Raw genomic sequence first — 20,619 nt, forward strand, 5'->3', positions numbered from 1 at the left:
TATAGACTCCAATCTCCCAGAAGAAACGATTGCTGCCCCTCACCTCCTTCCCCAAGCGCGCGCTCTCTCTCTCTCTCTCTCTCTCGCTCTCTCCATCACTCACCCCTTCCGTTTCCCCCCCTCTCTCTCCCCACATCACTCACCCCTTCCGTTTCCCCCCCTCTCTCTCCCTACATCACTCACCCCTTCCGTTTTTCCTCCCTCTCTCTCTCTCTCTCTCTCACTCCCTCCCCACACCACTCACCCCTTCCGTTTTTCCTCTCTCTCTCACTCCCTACCTCCCTCGAGCGCTCTTCAACCCTTCGCCCCCTCCCCCTTCTCTGTAAGAGGGTGACGGGGACAAACAACAACAACAACAACAACAACAACAACAAGCAGCATCCTCGGGGTGTAGGCAGAGTGGTGTGGGGGAGGGGAGGAGCAGGCAGCGCTTGCGGAGCGTTTCCGCTCCGTGTCGCGTGCAGCCTGGCAGCGTTTGGGCGGCACTGTGCCATCGCTCAGCTTTTGTTCGTTTATTTAGAAAGAACGAAGGCAGAGTGAGCAGCCAAGGAGAGGAGGGGAAGTGAGTGCTCCTCCTCCCAAAAACACCCAATCCCAGTCTCCAGCTCCGTTTTCTTCGGCCCTGCTGTCGCCGGCCGCTTGGAACCGGAGGAATTGGAAATGATGAACCGAGCCGCCAAGACGTGGCAGCGTCCCTCCTTTCCGAGGTTGTGAATGTCTGAAAGGGGGCGGAGATGCAAAATGTCCAACCTGCTCTCTCATGTGGAAGACCCCGGAGGGGGGGGGTGGGTAGAAGAGGGAGAATGAGAGGTGTGTGTGTGCGCGCGCTCATGTGGCCGTGTAAGTGTGTGTGCGCGCACGCGCGTGTGTATGTGTGTGCGCGCGCGCGCGTGTGTATGTGTGTGCGCGCGCGCGCGTGTGTGTGTGTGTGCGTGTGGGCGGGCACGTGGGCACGTGCGTGTGTGTGTGCGTGTGCGCGTATGTGTGTGGGTGCGTGCGTGTGTGTGGGCGTATGTGTGTGTGTGTGTATGGGCATGTGCGTGCGTGTGTGTGTGTGTGTGTGGGCGTATGTGTGTGTGTGTGTGTGTGCATGTGCGTGCGTGTGTGTGTGGGTGGGTCCTGTTGTCCAATAGGAGTTAATAATGAATGACTGTAGCCCACAGGGCAGGCAAAGGTGGCAGGAGCAGAAAAACAAGCAAATCACGTCAATTTCCCAGAGTTCCTGGAAGCGGGAAATCCAATCAAACCCTCCAAACCTGTGGACAGCAGCCCCCCCACCCCACACACACACACACACACACACACAACAAAAGAACCAGGAGGGGCGCTGTAGTAGGCAACCATTTCCATCAGTTCCAGCGCCTGGCTCGGGTTAACAAAGGCGCCTATTGTCCTCGGGAGGCGGCGGGTCTCCAGCGCTGCGCCCCGAGCTGGGTCCTCAGCCCCCAAACACCCACCCACCCACCACACACACACACACACACACACACACACACACACACACACAGCACAGCGGCAGGTCCGCTTCGTTCCTCGGGCTCGGACACAAAGGCCGGAGCAGGCCGATACCGTTACCGACGTCTTGAGAGGCCACCCTCCCCGCGCGGCGTAGAGCGATCTGGATCGCACGAGCGGCGGCAGGCCGTAAAGACCAGGCGCTCTCGCGAGGGCACGGGAGCAGCGGCCGGACTACTCACGTGGAGTCCACGATGGTGAAGCCGGAGGGGCACTCGGGCACGCAAGCTCCGCTGTGGATGACGTACTGGTGGCAGTGGTTGGACTTGGCCTGCTTGCACTGGTTGTGGAGGCCCTGGCAGAAGTCGAAGGAGACGCAGCGCCAGCCCTGGAAGGTGTAGTAGCCGGGCGGGCAGCGCTCCACGCATGTCCCGCCGTGAAGGAGGTGGCGGCAGGCCAGGCAGGCGCTGGCGTTCCCCGCCTCCGAACAGCCCCCCAGGCACTGGTCATGGCAGCACCGATTGCTGGGGGTGCAGGCACGGTGCTTACACGCAGCCGGGCAGACTGTGAGAGAGACACAGAGAGAGATTCACTCGTTTCAGCAAATTGTTTCAAGACACGTTTTCAAAATACAGTAATACGTGGCCAATCACCGCCGCCGAGGAAGCCATTACTGATTCTTCATTTCTGTCAATTTTATGCCAAAAAAATCAAAGCATCTGCAACAACGACAAAAGTGCAACAGAACGGGACGCGCAGTGTACCAGGCGAGTGTTCATCAGTGTCAGGACAGTCAATCACTCATTTATTTACTTTTTGGCCACGTTAAAAAAATAAATAAAATTTCCTTCACCGCTACAAACATTTGAGTTGTTTAAAATCAGAGGACCTGGTTAAAGTCAGCGGACCTGGTTAAAGTCAGCGGACCTGGTCGAATGACTCTCTCAATTAAAAAAACAAACAAACAAAGGAAGCAAGAAACGATAACATCAGTGGGCTAAAGATCGTGCCCTTGGCACTAGTTAAATTCGGGCACTTGGCAGTGGCGGTGAAACAGGTGTTTATGGAACACATGCCAGATGCCACTGGGGAGGGGCGCCTGTGCGCGTTTCATCGCGTCCCGTTTGGGCCGGCCGGCTGGAGTCTGAGCGCCTGCTGTGCTCGGAGCTCGGCGGCATACGCGCTGGACTTCGTTAGTGTCATAAAAGCCACGGTCACGTGACGCAGAGGCGGGCCCCGCAGGAGAAAAACAACCTGGAGCCCTCTGGCTGTGTGAGCAGGCCAGGGCAGGCTGGAGCACTGCCTGTCTGAAAAGAGAAGGGGACATGTGGAGGCAGCAGAGGTAGAGGTGAGCGAGTTCAAGATGACTCGAGTCTGCACTGATTGGACGGCTGGACAGCGGAAGATTGGGTGGGTGGGGGGGGGGGTTGTCTCTGAAAAGGCACAACACAGGCACATCTACGACCTTTTCATAGTGCAAACGCTGGCACAGTAAACTGCTCATCTTGCCTGGGAAGTGACTGCGTCTTCGTGCTCTCTGCCCGTGTTTGCTAGGCGCTGCATGCCGCTCACCACACACGCACGCACAGACACACTCCCGATCCTGCACTGCTCCACCCCAGAGTTCTGCCACAGCCCGAGATCCGCCCTCACCCTTAACCAATGTGTTTGCTGTCCGTGGAAGGCAGCCATTCAACGGCCTGTTCCAGTGCGGGGGAAAGAGCCGCCCCTCTTTAACCCCTCGCATGCCGGCTCGCCAACACTGGCTGCATGCTTCAGGGACACACGAACAGGAAAAGCAGAACGGGGCAGGGACGAAGCGGCCTCGAGCTTACAGTACTCCTGCGCCTGTCTTACAGTGTCGCACGCGTGCGCACCGTTGACCTTTACCCCTCACTGTCCTGCTCCGGAACAACCCTCAAACCTCACGCGAGCGCCGCACACAGCTCACCGCAATAACATTTAACTGGAGAAAGAGGGAGTGAAATAAAATAAAAACCCACAATGCTGAAACAAATGCAGAAACACACACACACACACACACACACACACACACACGTGCCCACGCTAAACCAACCCACCCACACACATCCCTCCCACACGCTGCCAAACTCCACAGCCCAGTTGGATTTGCTTTCGATATATTCGTGTCAGCTAATCGGAGCAGAGTTGGGGAGAAAAAGGCAGAGAAAGATAAAGATAAAGAGATTGGAGGGAGATGGAGGAAGAATTCAGATTAGCATTCCGCACAGGAAGGAAGCGATCAGTAAAAGGAGGAAAACCAGCATGTCCACATTATGCAGCGGCCCGACCATCCGCCTGCACGCTCCCGCAAGTCCGACACAAACGGCCCCCGGGCTCTCGAGGTTCGCCCGTCCCAAGAGACCTGGACCAGCACAAGGCTGCACGGCTCATCCTAGCAGGGAAAGGGAGGCATGTCCAGGAAACTTTCAACTCCGCGCTTTACAAGGCGTCAAATAATCTGAAGGAAAAACCTGAGCATTCGTTTAGCAGCAATGCTAAACGAATGAACGAACGAATGAGCGACGAATGAACAAGTTAAAAATAAACGGACGCATTAAGGCACGCAGGCTCGTCATTGTATAGATGCAGTCTGGAAATAAAATGAGCAACCAAGCTGGCAACAGCCTACAGGAATCGTCAGTGAAACCATAACACTGGTGACAGAGGCGCTTTGGGGGGTTTAGTTGTACCGTGTCACTGGTCCTTACACACAAACAAAACAAAAGGCAGAAAATTAAATGTATACACCACCTCCCTCACCCTGCAAAAAAAGAAACTCTAAACTGCTGGGTCAAAGAAACCCAAAACCTTTACAAGGCAAATCCCTCCTGTTCCAACCAAAGCCTACTGTTCGTTCTCTTTGTCAAGTGTAGTACAATCAATCTGTGGGAAATTTCTACTGCATCCAAGATGCCTCCAGGGCTTAAACTGTCTGGAAAAAAAAGTTCCTTCCCGTCATTCAAGACGGCGCTGACAGCTTCGGTTAATTTTAGCTCAATTTCTGTGGCTTCCCACCAAAATCTGTCCCGAGCGAAGAGCGAAGCCACGTTTGTTATTTGGGAACGCGGACGCGCGCCCTTAGCTGCAGTGCTTTTAAAAGGGAGAAAGAGACTTGGGAGAACGAGTGTAAACAAAGGAATAAATATACGCCTGGTAGTTTTTGGTCTCGACACTACATTGCGTCCTGAAAAGGGTTTTGGTGTTGTATGGCTCGAGTGTTTATCTCCCGCAGTGACACAGGAACAAGCCACAGGCCTGCACAGACAGGTTGTGGGAGTGGCCCGTACGGAACGAACGCACACACACACACACACACACACACTCAAAAAACCCACAGGAAAAGAAAAAATGTTACATGACTCAGTCTTGCATATTTCTGAAAGAAGACCAAGAGTCTAAGAGCAGTCCCAGTACACGCCTAATCAAGTCGGACACTTCTGTTCCATTTCATTTTTTTTTTTGGACATGTTTACTTGCTGGGGTCTCGAGGGGGCGTCCTGGCTCCGTCCACCATAGCAGAGGACAGACATTCCAAGATCGGGCTTGGAGACTCCGCCTCCCCGTACCAAGGCCCAGACTGCGGCGCCGGAGCTGCGCAGGGCGGTCAGGGGAGAGAGATTGAAACGCCGACTAGTGAGCAATATCAGCTGTGGAAAGTTTTCACGGGGGGGGTTTGGGTTGGAGCTGGTTGGGAGGACCAGGTGCATCTGGTGTCGCCCGTTTGGGACGCCGCTCACGTTAACGTCCGTCCGAGCTGCCGCAGCCCGGACCGGGGAGCCAAACACGTGGACAGGGGAGCCAAACACGTGGACAGGGAAAAACTGCCAAGGTCGAGAAACAGAGCCATTATTGAGAACTGAACTTTACAGAAAGGAGAACAATTTGAATAATTACTCACTCGTGGGTTGGCTCGTTTTTGAGGTCAACCAAAAAAAATAATGAATCACTTTGATGTGAAAATTGAAGTACTGTAATGTAACTATATGTTTTTACCATCTTTTCACTCCTACAGTTTTCCCAAAGTCGGCCAGTCTTCCCCACCTTAGTCTCACCTGTTCCATTATCCACCCAAAGAGCATCTGAAAGGTGTCGAAGACCCACCGACGTCTGATGAATGAAAAACGCCTTTCCACAGACCGACTAAGGCGAAAACTGCTTTACAATAATCTCGCTGACGAGCGGCAGAGGAAGCACCGGCCTGGTGAGCACATCTGTAATTAAACGAGGCCTCCTCTCCCCCCGGGACGTCTAACCCTTTGACTTCCTGCATCCTGAACGCCCAGCTCCGTGCGAAAGGTCCTGCTCTCCCGGTCCTCTCCGTCACCGTGAGAGATGAAAGGCCCAGGGCGGCACTTACGGCCAAGAACGGAACCTGATTAGATGACCGTAAGCAGGGAAGAGACCGTCGAGGGCAGAGCGGATGTTCCAGTGCACGGGCTGCGATTCGATTACAGGCTCCTGCAGAAGGGAAGGTGAGTCACCTCAGAGAGCGCATCTCAGCGAGGACACCTGTGTGAGCCCTCAGAGCTGGTCCTACAGACCAGCGTGTGTGTGTGTGTGTGTGTGTGTGTGTGTGTGTGTGTGTGTGTGTATACGCGTGTGCATGCTCATGCACGTGTGTCTTAAGGTTTGGACAGAGACTACAGTGACTACAAATGATGTGCAGCTCAATTTGGTTTGAAGTCTCCGTATATCACGACAAAAATCACATCAGCATCTCTCAAAACAATCGACTTCATGCGCAGACGGCTCCTGTGTTTTGTTAGCAGACAGTTTGTGTTAGGTAAGCTAACCTAATTCTGCGCAGCTGGAACGTTTCAAGATGAGATTTTTTCCCCCAGTCCTGAAGTGACGGGTTGTTATGGCTTATAAAGCCCAATTCAGCCTATAGAGAGATTTTCATGATGTAATGGGCCTGGGTGATAGCCGGTATGGCATCACCTTCGACTGGCCGGGGAGATACCCAGGTGAGCGGGCCACCGCGTTTCATGCATCAGTCAAAATGTTATGGACGTTGAATCTTTTGGCAGCCGATTTCACGCTCGCATCCACCACAGAGGCTGCGGGTGGAGAGACCCTCACCATGATTTTAGCCAACAGCACACAGAGCAGGCGAGTCCAGTATCCCAGGGCTGTAGAGAACCTATACGTCGTCATGCTTCGTAGGATCCAAGTGACACCTGTTAAGTGCCATGCCTCTAGAGCTTGGTATGTAGACCTGACGGGGGTGGCATCGATGTGCATCAGAACACCACCTTTATCGGTTGGGGACGAGAGTGAAAACCAGTTAGCAGAACTTGGTTTGGCTCGTGCTTACAGGAACTAGGTCTGAATTAACATGATCAGCAACAGCATAGTGAGTGCAGAGTTCACAGAGGTTCCTCTGTAAGAATGCAGCTAATTCTGTGCTTTTCGAATGGCTAAACTCCAAAAACTATAAAAAAAAGTCATCTAAGGACCAGGCTGGGTTAAAAATAAATACCTTAATCCTTGTAAATAAATCATTTCAGTGCTGGAGAGCCGACTACGAGCGGAGGGAGTCTTCCCCACCTCAGAGCTGTAAGAGGCCACGCAGGCTTTAAAAAAAATAAAAATAAATAAATGCCCACCCCATCTGAGAGTGTTAAAGGTGAGAGATATATGGACTACCGCGGCAGGGGGTCTGGTCTGGTCTTTGTGCTGCAGGGTGAGGCGTTCTTGTTCATTAAGTAAGGACAACAACCGAACGGTCCTCCTTTCAGACTGGAGGAGCGCCACTACAGAACTGGAGTGGGAAGGGAAAGCAGAGTTCCTACTGGGACAGACAACACTGGACAGAAAGGGTCATAAATAGAGTGGAATGATACAAAGTGCTATACGGGTGTGTGTGTGTGAGTTTAATGTATATCTATGGATGGTGTTGGGCTGTGTGTGTGTGTGTGTGTGTGTGTGTGTGTGTGTGTGTGTGTGTGTTTAATGTATATCTATGGATGGTGTTGGGCTGTGTGTGTGTGTGTGTGTGAGTTTAATGTATATCTATGGATGGTGTTGGGCTGTGTGTGTGTGTGTGTGTGTGTGTGTGTGTGAGTTTAATGTATATCTATGGATGGTGCTGGGCTGTGTGTGTGTGTGTGTTTAATGTATATCTATGGATGGTGTTGGGCTGTGTGTGTGTGTGTGAGTTTAATGTATATCTATGGATGGTGTTGGGCTGTGTGTGTGTGTGTGTGTGTGTGTGTGTGTGTGTGTGTGTGAGTTTAATGTATATCTATGGATGGTGTTGGGCTGTGTGTGTGTGTGAGTTTAATGTATATCTATGGATGGTGTTGGGCTGTGTGTGTGTGTGTGTGTGTGTGTGTGTGTGTGTGTGAGTTTAATGTATATCTATGGATGGTGTTGGGCTCTGTGTGTGTGTGTGTGTGTGAGTTTAATGTATATCTACGGATGGTGTTGGGCTGTGTGTGTGTGTGTGTGTGTGTGTGTGTGTGTGTGTGTGTGTGTGAGTTTAATGTATATCTATGGATGGTGTTGGGCTGTGTGTGTGTGTGTGTTTAATGTATATCTATGGATGGTGTTGGGCTGTGTGTGTGTGTGTTTAATGTATATCTATGGATGGTGTTGGGCTGTGTGTGTGTGTGTGTGAGTTTAATGTATATCTATGGATGGTGTTGGGCTGTGTGTGTGTGTGTGTGTGTGTGAGTTTAATGTATATCTATGGATGGTGTTGGGCTGTGTGTGTGTGTGTGTGTGAGTTTAATGTATATCTATGGATGGTGTTGGGCTGTGTGTGTGTGTGTGTGTGTGTGTGTGTGTGTTTAATGTATATCTATGGATGGTGTTGGGCTGTGTGTGTGTGTGTGTGTGAGTTTAATGTATATCTATGGATGGTGTTGGGCTGTGTGTGTGTGTGAGTTTAATGTATATCTACGGATGGTGTTGGGCTGTGTGTGTGTGTGAGTTTAATGTATATCTACGGATGGTGTTGGGCTGTGTGTGTGTGTGTGTGTGTGTGTGTGTGTGTGTGTGTGAGTTTAATGTATATCTACGGATGGTGTTGGGCTGTGTGTGTGTGTGTGTGTGTGTGTGTGTGAGTTTAATGTATATCTATGGATGGTGTTGGGCTGTGTGTGTGTGTTTAATGTATATCTATGGATGGTGTTGGGCTGTGTGTGTGTGTGTGTGTTTAATGTATATCTATGGATGGTGTTGGGCTGTGTGTGTGTGTGTGTGTGTGTGTGTGTGTGTGTGAGTTTAATGTATATCTACGGATGGTGTTGGGCTGTGTGTGTGTGTGTGTGTGTTTAATGTATATCTACGGATGGTGTTGGGCTGTGTGTGTGTGTGTGTGTGTGTGTGTGTGTGTGTGTGTGTGTGTGTGTGTGAGTTTAATGTATATCTACGGATGGTGTTGGGCTGTGTGTGTGTGTGTGTGTGTGTGTGTGTGAGTGAGAGAGAGAGAGAGTGGTATGGCTGACCCAGCTGTGTAGGCCTGCAGCAGTATAATGGCTGCACTGCAGATAAAGAGCTGTTTCATATTCAGCACACAGCACACCGGTGCCACGAGCATCAGTCCCCTCTCCACTACCACCTCTGTCCTCCTCTCCAGCCTGCCATGACAGGTCACCCCCCCCCCCCCCCCCGGACACCCTCCACCATCACAGCGCACAAAGTGTACCAACTGCAACACGGGATGGTGGTGTGTGTGTCTACACAGGTGATTCTGCAATGTGTGACACACTGCAAGATACTACTGGTTACGTAACGCAGGGAGAGTAACCGTGAAAACAACCCCTCATAACGCAAGAACAGAAAGAAAGGGGCGGGGGGGGGGGGGGGGGGGGGCGTTCAGAAGCAGTGACGGTCTGCTAAAGCAGTAACAGGCTCCATGTGGAGAACTTCTTTTAGAGAGAGGCTGTACATTTAGCACAAAGGAGGGAAACGCAAAAGATGAAGGGAAGGAAGAGAGAGAGAGAGAGAGAGAGAGAGAGAAGACGCACGCGGCCCAACCTTTTGCCGCGGCGCATCACGGCAGTGTTGCGGACGCATGCAAAAGAATGCTCCTTTAAACCCATGTCAGACTTCTCCTGTATTCAACATTGCCCTTGTGCAAGAGCACACTGCTCACTCTCAACAGCTCCATTAAGGACCGATCCTCTAATTATCCCACTAAATACTAGCGCGGGACGAAACACACTATTATCTTTACAAATTTCCAAAGAAATACATTTTGACTTAAATGACAGCATTCCCAAGCACAGCAGCGACGCTTCGGCTTACGTGCGACTGAGCAGCTTTATGTCTGGGTCAGCAAACGTGGCCTCGAGAGGCCGAGGATCACTGGGGAAATTCTTTGAAATATCGCTAATGGAAAAAGCTCCCAAAGTTAAACAAACAGGAGCGCCGGCTGCCGAGGTGCGTGTGCGCATGCTTTCAAGGTCAGCGGAGAAAATGAGTTATGCTGCTGAGGCGCCGGAGGTGCCGCTTTGACTCGCGTTTCCAGGTAGGGAAAAGGAGTGAATCGGTAAATAACTGTAATAAATAAATAGAACGCAGAAGCGTCCAGTGCTGATCTGAATTTCATCCCGGCAAACGACAGCTAAAAATGTCATGGTTTGTGGAATTCTGTTCCTGGGTTACGGTCAGCTCACTACGAGTCACAATTCCAGTTCGTCGGGGATGGGATCAGAGCCATGCCTCTCTCGCGCTCCTGGAGGGAGGAATAAGAACTGCTTCCTCGGCGGGAGGGCAGACGAACTCTTCCACAACAGTGGTCGAGCCGAGGTGTTCCGCACGGCTCTCCGCGTGCGGAAGCGTTCCCCACTGCACACTGCCACGGGCGAACATGCGCCGAGCGTGTGCACGTGGCTGGCGCACTGTATAACACCTACTGATCTTATGCGCTTAATGGTTCCATAAACGCGTGTAATGTCCCCACTTAAAGGGATGGACGCAGGGGTCACGGCGAACGGAGCTGCTGTCCTTCGCTGTCGCTCTCATTTACGGTCACTATGGAGCCGATAATTAAATGACAATCCAGACATATTAAGAGGAGAGTTAAGAGCTGCACAGCCTTTAATTAACCAGTCATTGACGTTTGCACTTTATTTTCTAATATTTTCATCTTTTTATCATCATCAGCAACATCACTGCATGACTGAAGTTGGAAAAACACCTCTACTGCAACTGATATTTAGGGCAGTGTTTTAGCACGGGCTGTGGAGAGGATATCTGAACCGCCGGGACCGTCCGAACAAGTTCGGGCTACGGCCGGCTCCCGGCAAGCCCTGCGCCGATGCCGACGGGCTCGCGCTGCCGTCGGCGTCAAATGTTAAGCAGCCAGAGCAGCCAAGGCACTGAGGTGCACGAGCTCCACACGGCCACTCCACCGCACGCGGCGGTGCATGGGGTCAGAGGTCAGCGGCGCGTACAAGGCACCACGCGGAGACATGGAAGCGGAGTGGGAGGGTTCCAGGTACGGACATCCACCAGCTCGTGTAACTGGGCTCATAATGAATCTAAACACACCTTTTCAGGTTGGTGTGGGATATTTTCTCTTTTCTTTTCTTTGTTTTTTTAAACAAAGAAAGGTGCTAGATAAGTCAAAATGATCATAAAGGCATTTAACTGCACACAAGTATTCGAGCAACGTACAATCGACTGAAATGAGAGAGGGCAAGCTGGTGAGGAGGATGGTGAAGGTGAAGGCACCAGTGTGGTGGGAGTGAATAAACTCCAGTCGCGGCACAAGGAAGGAACAAATGGAAGAGACACATACGCACGCACGCACTCGCGCACACGCACGCGTACGCACTCGCGCACACGCACGCACGCACTCACGCACGCGTACGCACTCGCGCACGCACGCACTCGCGCACACGCACGCACGCACTCGCGCACACGCACAGAGCTCATGTGAGCAGGTCTGATTAGGCGTCCCACGCATCAACCCCCCACCAAGCATTCGAGCCAATCGCTTGCGTCCAATCGGAGATACCCGGTCACTCTCAGACGATGCAGGGTGAATGCGGTGGTCCATAGCTGGGGGGGGGATTTTGTGGTTTGCTAGAGGAGCTGGTAGTTGGAACCTGTCTGGCAGAGATTTTTTTTGGGGGGGGGGGATGTTGGAGGACAAAGGACATACCGACTCTGCTAAAATCAAAAACAGGCAAGACACAGTGAAGACGTCTGTCAGAGCTGTGCCGTGTGACTACCAGGAGCTTGGGAGAGCATTCTGCATGGGAATGACCGCACACCGAGGTCTGGTAGGGGAGTGCAGCTGGGACAGACACGGCGACAGGTCAGTGACTTCAGACAACCAAGAGTGACAGACGGGTCAGTTTTATTTGTGCAGGGCTGGGCAACAGATGCTGGCAGAACTGCTCCAAACCCAGCTCCGGTCCCCTCCCAACGCAGGAGGGGACCAACAACTTTGACTTAAGGCTGCACAACATGGAGAAAAGGTCCATATTACGATTACACTGGTACGTATACTGCAGTTGTGATCTGTTCACAGACGCCTTGTTACATGAGTAAATACTTGCCTGTGTTACTTTCACCCAAATTATTTCCACTTGTTGAGTCATGTGAATGCAATTACTACACAGAGGACGCTCAACATGATGCGCTGAGCGCACAAGAAACACTCTGATTTGCTGGAGAGGCCATTTACAGCTGCAATATCGGTATACGGATTTCATTTTTAAAAAAAAGAAAAACAACCTCGACAGATTGTGCGGACCTGCTTTTAACGACTCGTTTTAAATTGTGGAGTAATTATTAAAAGGGCCGGAGCTTCAAACAGCAGCCATCACAACAGCGACGATCGTGCCCTCTTTACACAGACTTGTGAGATCTGTTCGGCTCGGTTGTGACCGACCGTGGCATTGCTGGACACTGCCCTGGTCACCATCTCTGACCACCATCTAACCCTGTCTGGCCACCGAGTCCAAGAACGGCCCGGGGGGGGGGGGGGGGGGGGGGGTTCCTCCCCGCCACACTCCCTTGTCTGCTTAGCTCGTTGCCGCGGCGACGGCAGTGCACAAACACAAACACGATGTGCTCAAAAATTTTTGGATTTCCTCTTCCATCCCCAGATTCCTGCCAGATTCCTTGCAGTGCCGTCAGGAAGAGGCTGCTCCCTCTGATCTGCTTCGGTGGGCGCCGCGCACGCAAGAAGAGATCAGAAAGCCCAGGCTTTTCCTGGCAGGCATACACGAGAGCATTTCAGCAGAACGTGCGCTTGTCCCAGCCGCAGAGCACGCGTGCACACACACACGCACACACGCACACACACACGAGTCTATCAACAGGAGGCTGAAGGGAGTGCCCTAATAAGTTGTACAGGAATCTGCATGGTCAAAATACGAAAAGGAAAAAAAACTCTAAACAAAGAAACAAACCCAAAAAGGCCACAGATGAACTGCAAAACCATTAAGCACCGCAAAACGGACCGACCGGCTGACAAGACAGGGGAGGCTGTGCACGGGCCGCGATCTGAAGTGTGTCAGAACACGTACGCTCAAACTACGAAGAAGGGTTCAAGAGTTTTTAAAAACGGTGCCAAAAGAGCAGACATGCGCCCGCCGCAGGCCCGCGCTCTGCTCGGCCCGTCCAGCTAACCTCAACGGGCAAATTGTTCTCTGATGAGTCAACAGCAACGGCTGAACTAGGCGCTCCGAGGAAACGGACGTGTGCTGCTTTGTCTGGGACTTAGCAAGTGCGCTCGGCGCCCCCTCATTCACTCAAACACACACACACACCATCGGCCCTGCACGTGCAAGAGGTGCTGGGCCACGCTAGGTCTGCTAACATGGCTGTAACAGAAAATGGTTGTTATTCGTCTATGAATAAGTGATGAAGAGAGCTGAGAAACTGTGGAACCTATTAGGGGTGAGACAGGGGTACCGGTGCGCGCGGCCATGAGACGCAGATGTGGAAGAAGAGCCTTTATAATGAGAGAGAGCCACACAACACATCAGAGACGCTGATTAAAGTTTTGAGCGATGCCCACATTTTATGAGTAGGTCAGTGTTCACAACACATGGCGCAGCACAAGAACAAAAAGCAGGACACACCCATTAACCCCCATTCACAGAAAGCTTAGAGATTCCTTAGAGCACACACACACACACACACACACACACACACACACACACACACACACCCTTATGCATAGCACAAATGCATGTGCACAAAGTGGCCATCCTTTTTCTGCAACATGAGCCGGAGATGACAAGTTTGGTCCGTCATGTGAAGACCCAAAAATTCCAGCCTGTCTGCATGACATCACGTTCGAGAGAGAGAGAGAGAGAGAGAGAGAGACAGAGAGAGAGAGAGACAGAGAGAGAGAGAGAGACAGAGATAGACAGAGAGATAGAGAGAGAGAGAGAGAGAGAGAGAGAGAGAGACAGAGAGAGAGAGAGAGAGGCAGAGATAGACAGAGAGATAGAGAGAGAGAGAGAGAGACGGAGAGAGAGAGAGATAGACAGAGAGAGAGAGAGACGGAGAGAGAGAGAGAGATAGACAGAGAGAGAGAGAGAGAGAGAGAGAGACAGAGAGAGAGAGAGAGAGAGAGAGACAGAGACAGAGAGAGAGAGAGAGAGAGAGAGAGAGAGAGACAGAGAGAGAGAGAGAGAGAGAGAGAGAGACAGAGAGAGAGACAGAGATAGACAGAGAGATAGAGAGAGAGAGAGAGAGACAGAGAGAGACAGAGATAGACAGAGAGATAGAGAGAGAGAGAGAGAGAGAGAGAGAGAGAGAGAGAGAGACAGAGAGAGAGACAGATAGACAGAGAGATAGAGAGAGAGAGAGAGAGACAGAGAGAGAGACAGAGATAGACAGAGAGATAGAGAGAGAGATAGAGAGAGAGAGAGAGAGACAGAGAGAGAGACAGAGATAGACAGAGAGATAGAGAGAGAGAGAGAGAGAGAGAGAGAGAGAGAGAGAGAGAGAGAGAGAGAGAGAGAGACAGAGAGAGAGAGAGAGAGAGAGAGAGACAGAGAGAGAGAGAGAGAGAGAGACAGAGACAGAGAGAGAGAGAGAGAGAGAGACAGAGAGAGAGAGAGAGAGAGAGAGAGAGAGAGAGAGAGAGAGGGGCTGGAAAAAGAGAAGTGAAAAGGAAGACGAACAGGTAGTACAAACGTGAGTAAACGTGATGAGGCAAGTTTGTTGGTTATTCTAAAACAAACAGATATGGCAATACGTCCAAAAGATTGTACCAGCGTGGAACAGAACTGACTGTGATGAGTTCAGATATGATGCAAGATGTTTTCCCCAGTCGTCTTCTGCCGCTGCATCTGATTGGTCAATATTACCAGATGGAATGAAATTTGCATACAGGCAGCACGACATTTTTTTTCCCACCTTGCTGTGCGTGCGCTTTCTCACGTACCCTCATCGAAAAGGATCGCAGGTGAAGTTCTAATCACCTGCCTTCACGTTCCGCAGTCACTGCAGCACAACCTGAAATACTTTTCTCCCTCCGTGCGATCCCGGGCCGCTGGTCACTCGCAGATCGCTTGAAAGCGGACCACAGAAGCCCCTTTTCCATCGGAGGGCGGAACGGCTCTTGGAGTAGCCACGGCGAGCGATCTGATCGGCACAACGCGGCACAGCAGTCTAGCTGGGGCGGACGGCGTAACGATGAAAGCATTTGTTGATCGGTCCTGCCCGCAGAGACCTACCGCCTACTTCTGACGAGCACCCGTTGCCGCCGCGGACACGGCCCTGGCTCTACGCTGGAGTCTGGGAAAGACCGGCACGCTCGCGGTAACCATAGTAACTGTGGCTTTACGGCGGACGAGGCTAGGGCTCAAACCGTCCCGATGATCGTGAGCTCATTTCAGCGTTATTCATTTAACAGACGCATCAGGCCAGTTAAACTCAACCTTCTGGCAGACGGACGCACAAGCGCAGACGCTTGGACACGCGCGCACGCGCTTTGAACATTCCTAATCCCCCCCCTGCTCCTCTCCAGTTTCTACAATCTTACTATTTGCCAGTGACTTGCTGGGAAGCCATAACAAAAAACCCAGGAGTGTAGCGGGGGGCGTGGAATAGTGCATGTGTAATGACCCGTCTCTCTGCCAACCAAATCTGTACTCAGCTCCTTAAAGAGTGGTCCAGATAAAACAGCGGCCCATGGCAAAGATCATCACCGCGGCAGTGCTGTTACGTGATGGGAAGTCCTAAAAATACTCCTTCTGAACCCCACAACCCTTGTGTGAAGAGCTCTAAAAATATTTTCGAATCCCTAAAAAAAAGTATTGCCTGCACTTCTGTTCTTAACCCAGCAGCACTCGCAGCTGGAACACGTACACATTTCTTGGCCCAAATTGTTAATTGGCAGGCCACAAGAGGCCAGGAATTAACAGGGGGGGGTTAGTATGTGACTGGACAGGGCGGGAGCGTTCGATTGGACGAGGGCAACGTTTGAATCACAGGACTGCGAGGTGTATGGCTCGCCGAGAGACTCCGCCTCTGCTTCCCCAAACAGAGCTGATATAAGTGGGGAATTCCCACCAGCTCCTGCAAGGTGACTCCTCGCAGCTGTGCGCGCTCTCGCGCTCTCTCTCTCTCGCTCTCACACTCACACTCTCTGCAGGTTCCCTACACGTCTCCCTCCGAAAGAATGATCAAAACTGAAACCTACCCAACCGACAAACTGTTTGTTGGTGCGACGGAGCGCGTGGAGACGCGGGCGCGGGCAGCTAAAGACGAAGCGCTCCGCTCCGCTACGTCTGCTCGGCCTCTCAGGAAGGGACCTGCGCACGGCACGGGTGCGGGGGGGGGGGGGGTGTTCTCCCACTCTAGCGCTCCCCTTTCCTCTCATGGTTTTGCCGAGTTTTTGCAAACTCATCGTAGCATTCACAACGTCCAGCGAACACAGACCACGCTCAGGAGTTCAGGCCGACCTCCAACCAGGCCGACCTGGTTCTTCATCGCTTGGCGACCGTGGACTGCTGTGAGAGCGCAGGAAGGGGCTCACGACGGCTACGCGGCTTTGCTCGTGGCTGGCACCACTCAGACCCAACAAGGCAGCGAGCACGCCGACACCCACTTCCCATACCTGGACCTTGCAGCAGTCCTGGAGCTCCTCCCCTCCCCTTCCTCCAGTCAAAGGTGAGCATCGCTGGATAAACTGAAATCACCTGTGCATTTCCTGGGGGAAATGACCCCATCTAGCTTTCTGGTCTAATGGCCAAGGCATTAAAAGATCAGTGTGCAGGGTGTGGCAAAGCACCACCTCCAAAAAAAACAACCATACACACACACACACCACCATCACCACCCTAAAATCCGAGACACGTCCTTTTCTGGTTAGAGAAAACTGCCAGCCTATGGTAACCATGACACAAAACCACGATTGGCTCCCCGCGACAAAGCTTCAGAACTGCAGCAAAGATGAGTGAAAGCCTGCAGGCCTGGCACTGCGTGGCAGGCTTGGACCCGTTTGTCGTCTGAGTTTCGGTGTGGGCAGGAGGCAAGCCAGAAAGAGCTCTCTTACCCCAGGGACGGCGCGGTGCCTTCTGGGTGTTGGCCCTGGTCGTGCTCGGAGGGGCCACACCTTAACAGCTACACTAACAGAATATAGTCATGGCGAAAAGTGATGATGTCGCATAAAATGGCCGCTTGCCAGAAAAGAGATTCGTGCAGGCTTGGTAAACACGAGCCCATGGACAGCACAAGAAACCCAATTTTCTGATGCCATTTATGCTAGGACTTGAAATCCAACAGTAACCATAGCAGTAGGTCTTGGGGTCCTGCCTAAGTATCCACACAACGGGTATGCATGCATTTCGGGGGGGGGGGAGAGAGAAATAGATAGCTATATAGACAGATATATAGATAGATAGGTAGCTAGATAGAGAAGCTGCTCAGCTGATCGACTGATTCTGGATGGGAACAGCTGCTATCGGACACTTCCAGCACTTGTAAACAATCCTCCTGTCTGTTTTGCTTCCAAGCAAGTTATTAAGCGCCATCCCCCCTGTCTGTACACCCTTTGAAACACGTGTCAGACTACTCCTCTTAATCAAAATGCGCACACACGCACGCGCGCACAGAGTAATGCTCACAAACAAGGTCACGCTCAAACTCGAAACTCTGAGTACCGAACCAGTATAATCGCATCCACAGAAGTCCTGCGGTGTCTGGCCCCTGAGAGCACTCGTAGCCCTAGAACAGGAAATGGCCACACAAAGACAGGAAACAATTGGGAAGGCCATGTGGAGAAGTTCAGGATGGCTACCAGGCCAGCGCCACAGCTCCCTCCAGGCCGTTGCCCAGGCCGTCCGAACGTTCTGCAAACCCGGGCCAAACACACGCAGGCCACTGGCCCCAAACACCCCCACCCAACACACGTACGCTTCCTCGTTGACAAGCAGCCATGAAAACAATACATCCCCACATGCATGTCCCTGACCTCTTCCTCAAGTTATTAATACCTGTGAGGCTTGGAAGAGGGGCCCCGGGGCCGTTCTGGCGCGCGCGCGGGGCCGCCTCCCGGTTACATGCGGTTCAGCTACTGCCTGAGGTGGACGGGAAAGTGTCCTCGTGCGCTCCACCAGGTCACCCACCCTACAGAGCGGTTGCGCTCATCCGATAACGCGCGCGGAACGTCGGCCGAACCTGAACCCCTCGGGGTGTGGCTGTGTCGGGGTCAAGTCGGGACCGATCGGGCGCTAAAGACTCACGCTCGCGGATCGGGGCGCGTCCTGGACGGCCGTTTCAGTCGACGCGGGGTCCAAACCCCCCAGGCCTTGCGCACAGCGCCAGCTCGTGTTATTTTGGTAGGGGCCGCGGCAGAGCTCCGAGCCGTTAAAATAAAGGGGTCAGCAGCCGCAGGCTCTGATATACAGCTACCTTTTGGCAGGCAGCTGGACGTGGCCGCCGCACTGCAGCTCTTAATAAGGACAGGAGCCGCACGCCGGGCCCCCAGGCTGCGCGGGCCTAAAACGGGACGGGGCCGCCCCCTCCCGCCTGCCCCGGACAGGACGTCAGGTCCTCCGCTGACTAGGGGTCGTGCGATACAGAGGGGGGATTTTTGGGCCGATATTGATTGGTAATCGAGGATGCCGAGAACCGATACTTGGGTCCAACGCTCAAAAACTATAAATGTGATAGTCGTAGTGTGAAAATGTAGATGAACATGATCACTAATGTATTAAGATATAGCACAGTAGTAGTATAAACAGAGTCGCCACCTAGCTCAGTGCTTGGCCTTTGAAAAGCAGGCTCATTGGCTACCTGGGTAGCTGAAGGCAGCAAAATGCAGCTAATCTGGTCAATGATGTAAAATATCGAGCATCACTATTCTAATAGCCATGTCGGGTCTGAACTCAATGACACACTGGCATAGCAACGTTTGCTCACTTCCTGTTAGTACGTAACGACGTTAACGTTTTGTGTGCTACATTTACGGCATTTAGCTGACGCTTTTATGCAAAGCGACTTACAATGATGACTGAGTACAACTTGAGCAATTGAGGGTTAAGGGTCTTCGCTCTCTTTCCTCAAAACCTCCGCCAACCTCGTGCTCTCCCAAAGAAACCTCGCACTCACCAAACAAGGCTGGGGTTCGTGCTGCACGCGAGAGTCACGGTTGGCTGGATTGTACTTGCGCACGGGAACAAAAACCGTGCGGAAAGCGCAGCAGTAACCGCCGCCGTCTCCACGCGCGCGCGAGAGGGAGTCAGCGAAACTACACTAGTGAACGTGGTGCGTGTCACCACCTGAGCTGGTGACCCTCCACATGTTCTTACCTTTCTGCTCACGGTGGGTGTGATTACAGGTGCTGCCTCGTTCCCACGTTCATCACGAACACCAAAAACCATGTCTGACCGGATTTACCACATGTGCTCCGTATTTCCACCAATCCAACAGCGGTGGGTGCGAAACAAACACGCACTAAAGAAGTGTGTGTGTGTGTTGTATTTGATGCATCATCTTCATTTCATTACTGTGAGTAGGACACTGGGCCAGACTACAGAAGGTTTTTTATTTTATTTTACATGATTGCATTAGATATGCGCATACATTATTTTTAAAAAGGGGGTTTTAAATCGGCAAGAACAGTTCATGTGCTGATTCTGAACATCAGAAAACTTTTGAATATTTGGCTTATGTTGTTGCTGGGGACTTATAACTTGCTGAGCTCTTAGCACGAACCCTTGCCTGCTACACCCGGACCGCTGCTCCGCCTGTCTGGTTTTCCTTGGCATGAGGCATCGATACCAGCTGCAAGAGGCCTTGGAACACCGGACTGCGCACGGGAAGGCAGCAGCACAACCTGAATCGGAACTGAAAGCGTCTGCCAATGTGGTACACGGTTTGTCACGGAGACAGGGCACACATTTCTCCCTCTTTCTGAGAGCATCGCAGTGCTGAGCTTTCGTGACGACGAGTTGTGCGAGAGACCAACATGTGCGTGCGTGCGTGCGCACGCTACGTAAATACAGCATTTAAAAGCAGTCACTGAACGTGGTGATCAGAGCCTCTTCCTTATCCCTCAGGGTTTCCTTCTAAGATAATGAGAGCAAGCTAGTATACTGCTGCCACACACACACACACACACACAAAAAATTCACAATCCCTCTAACAGCAGAAAGGCAGCTGATTCTTCTGATCATCCGAAATTCCAGAGACCAGCCAAGGCGTAAGAGACTCGCTCATGTGTCGAGAAAAAAACCACGCGATGACCCGTCACAGGAAAGCCCGACGGGACAGTCTTCGTTCAGACAGGGAGGCGGAGGCCTCTGCTCCTACTGCGCTGCGCTCATTTGGGCTTCTTATCTCCCACAGTAGACAGCGCCGCCCTAGTGTTCACCCAGATCAAGCGCCAGCACCTGCTCCCATGGGGCCCCTGACTTCCTGTGCACACAGCTAAGGCACTCGAGCTGCGTCACGCCCACCACACCCACATCCCCCCCCCCACACACACACACACACACACACACACACAAACTCTCCCCTTTTCTACAGAGCCCAGCCTCCCACCTTCTCTACAGACGGGGATATACACACAAACAGACCAAACAAACACAGTGACTTCCCCACATCGGTACACATGGCGCACGGGTGTATAACTGCAGATTACATGGATGCACGTGGCACTGTAAGAGAGCACAGGCGGGCAGTTCAGGTGCCGAGCTGACTTCAGTT

General features: G+C 52.2%; 1 protein-coding gene across 1 annotated transcript in view; it reads right to left on the reverse strand.

Annotated features, from left to right (window-relative positions):
• The window catches only part of insrb (insulin receptor b), a 57,315-nt gene that overhangs the window by 16,421 nt on the left and 20,275 nt on the right, over nt 1-20,619 (reverse strand). The window contains exon 3 of the mRNA XM_027010688.3: nt 1,698-2,019. Coding sequence (XP_026866489.2) covers nt 1,698-2,019 — 322 coding nt within the window. The remainder of the gene's footprint in view (nt 1-1,697; nt 2,020-20,619) is intronic.

This window comes from Electrophorus electricus, chromosome 26 (assembly GCF_041902795.1).
Source record: "Electrophorus electricus isolate QZ-2024a chromosome 26, ASM4190279v1, whole genome shotgun sequence".
NCBI lineage: Eukaryota > Metazoa > Chordata > Actinopteri > Gymnotiformes > Gymnotidae > Electrophorus > Electrophorus electricus.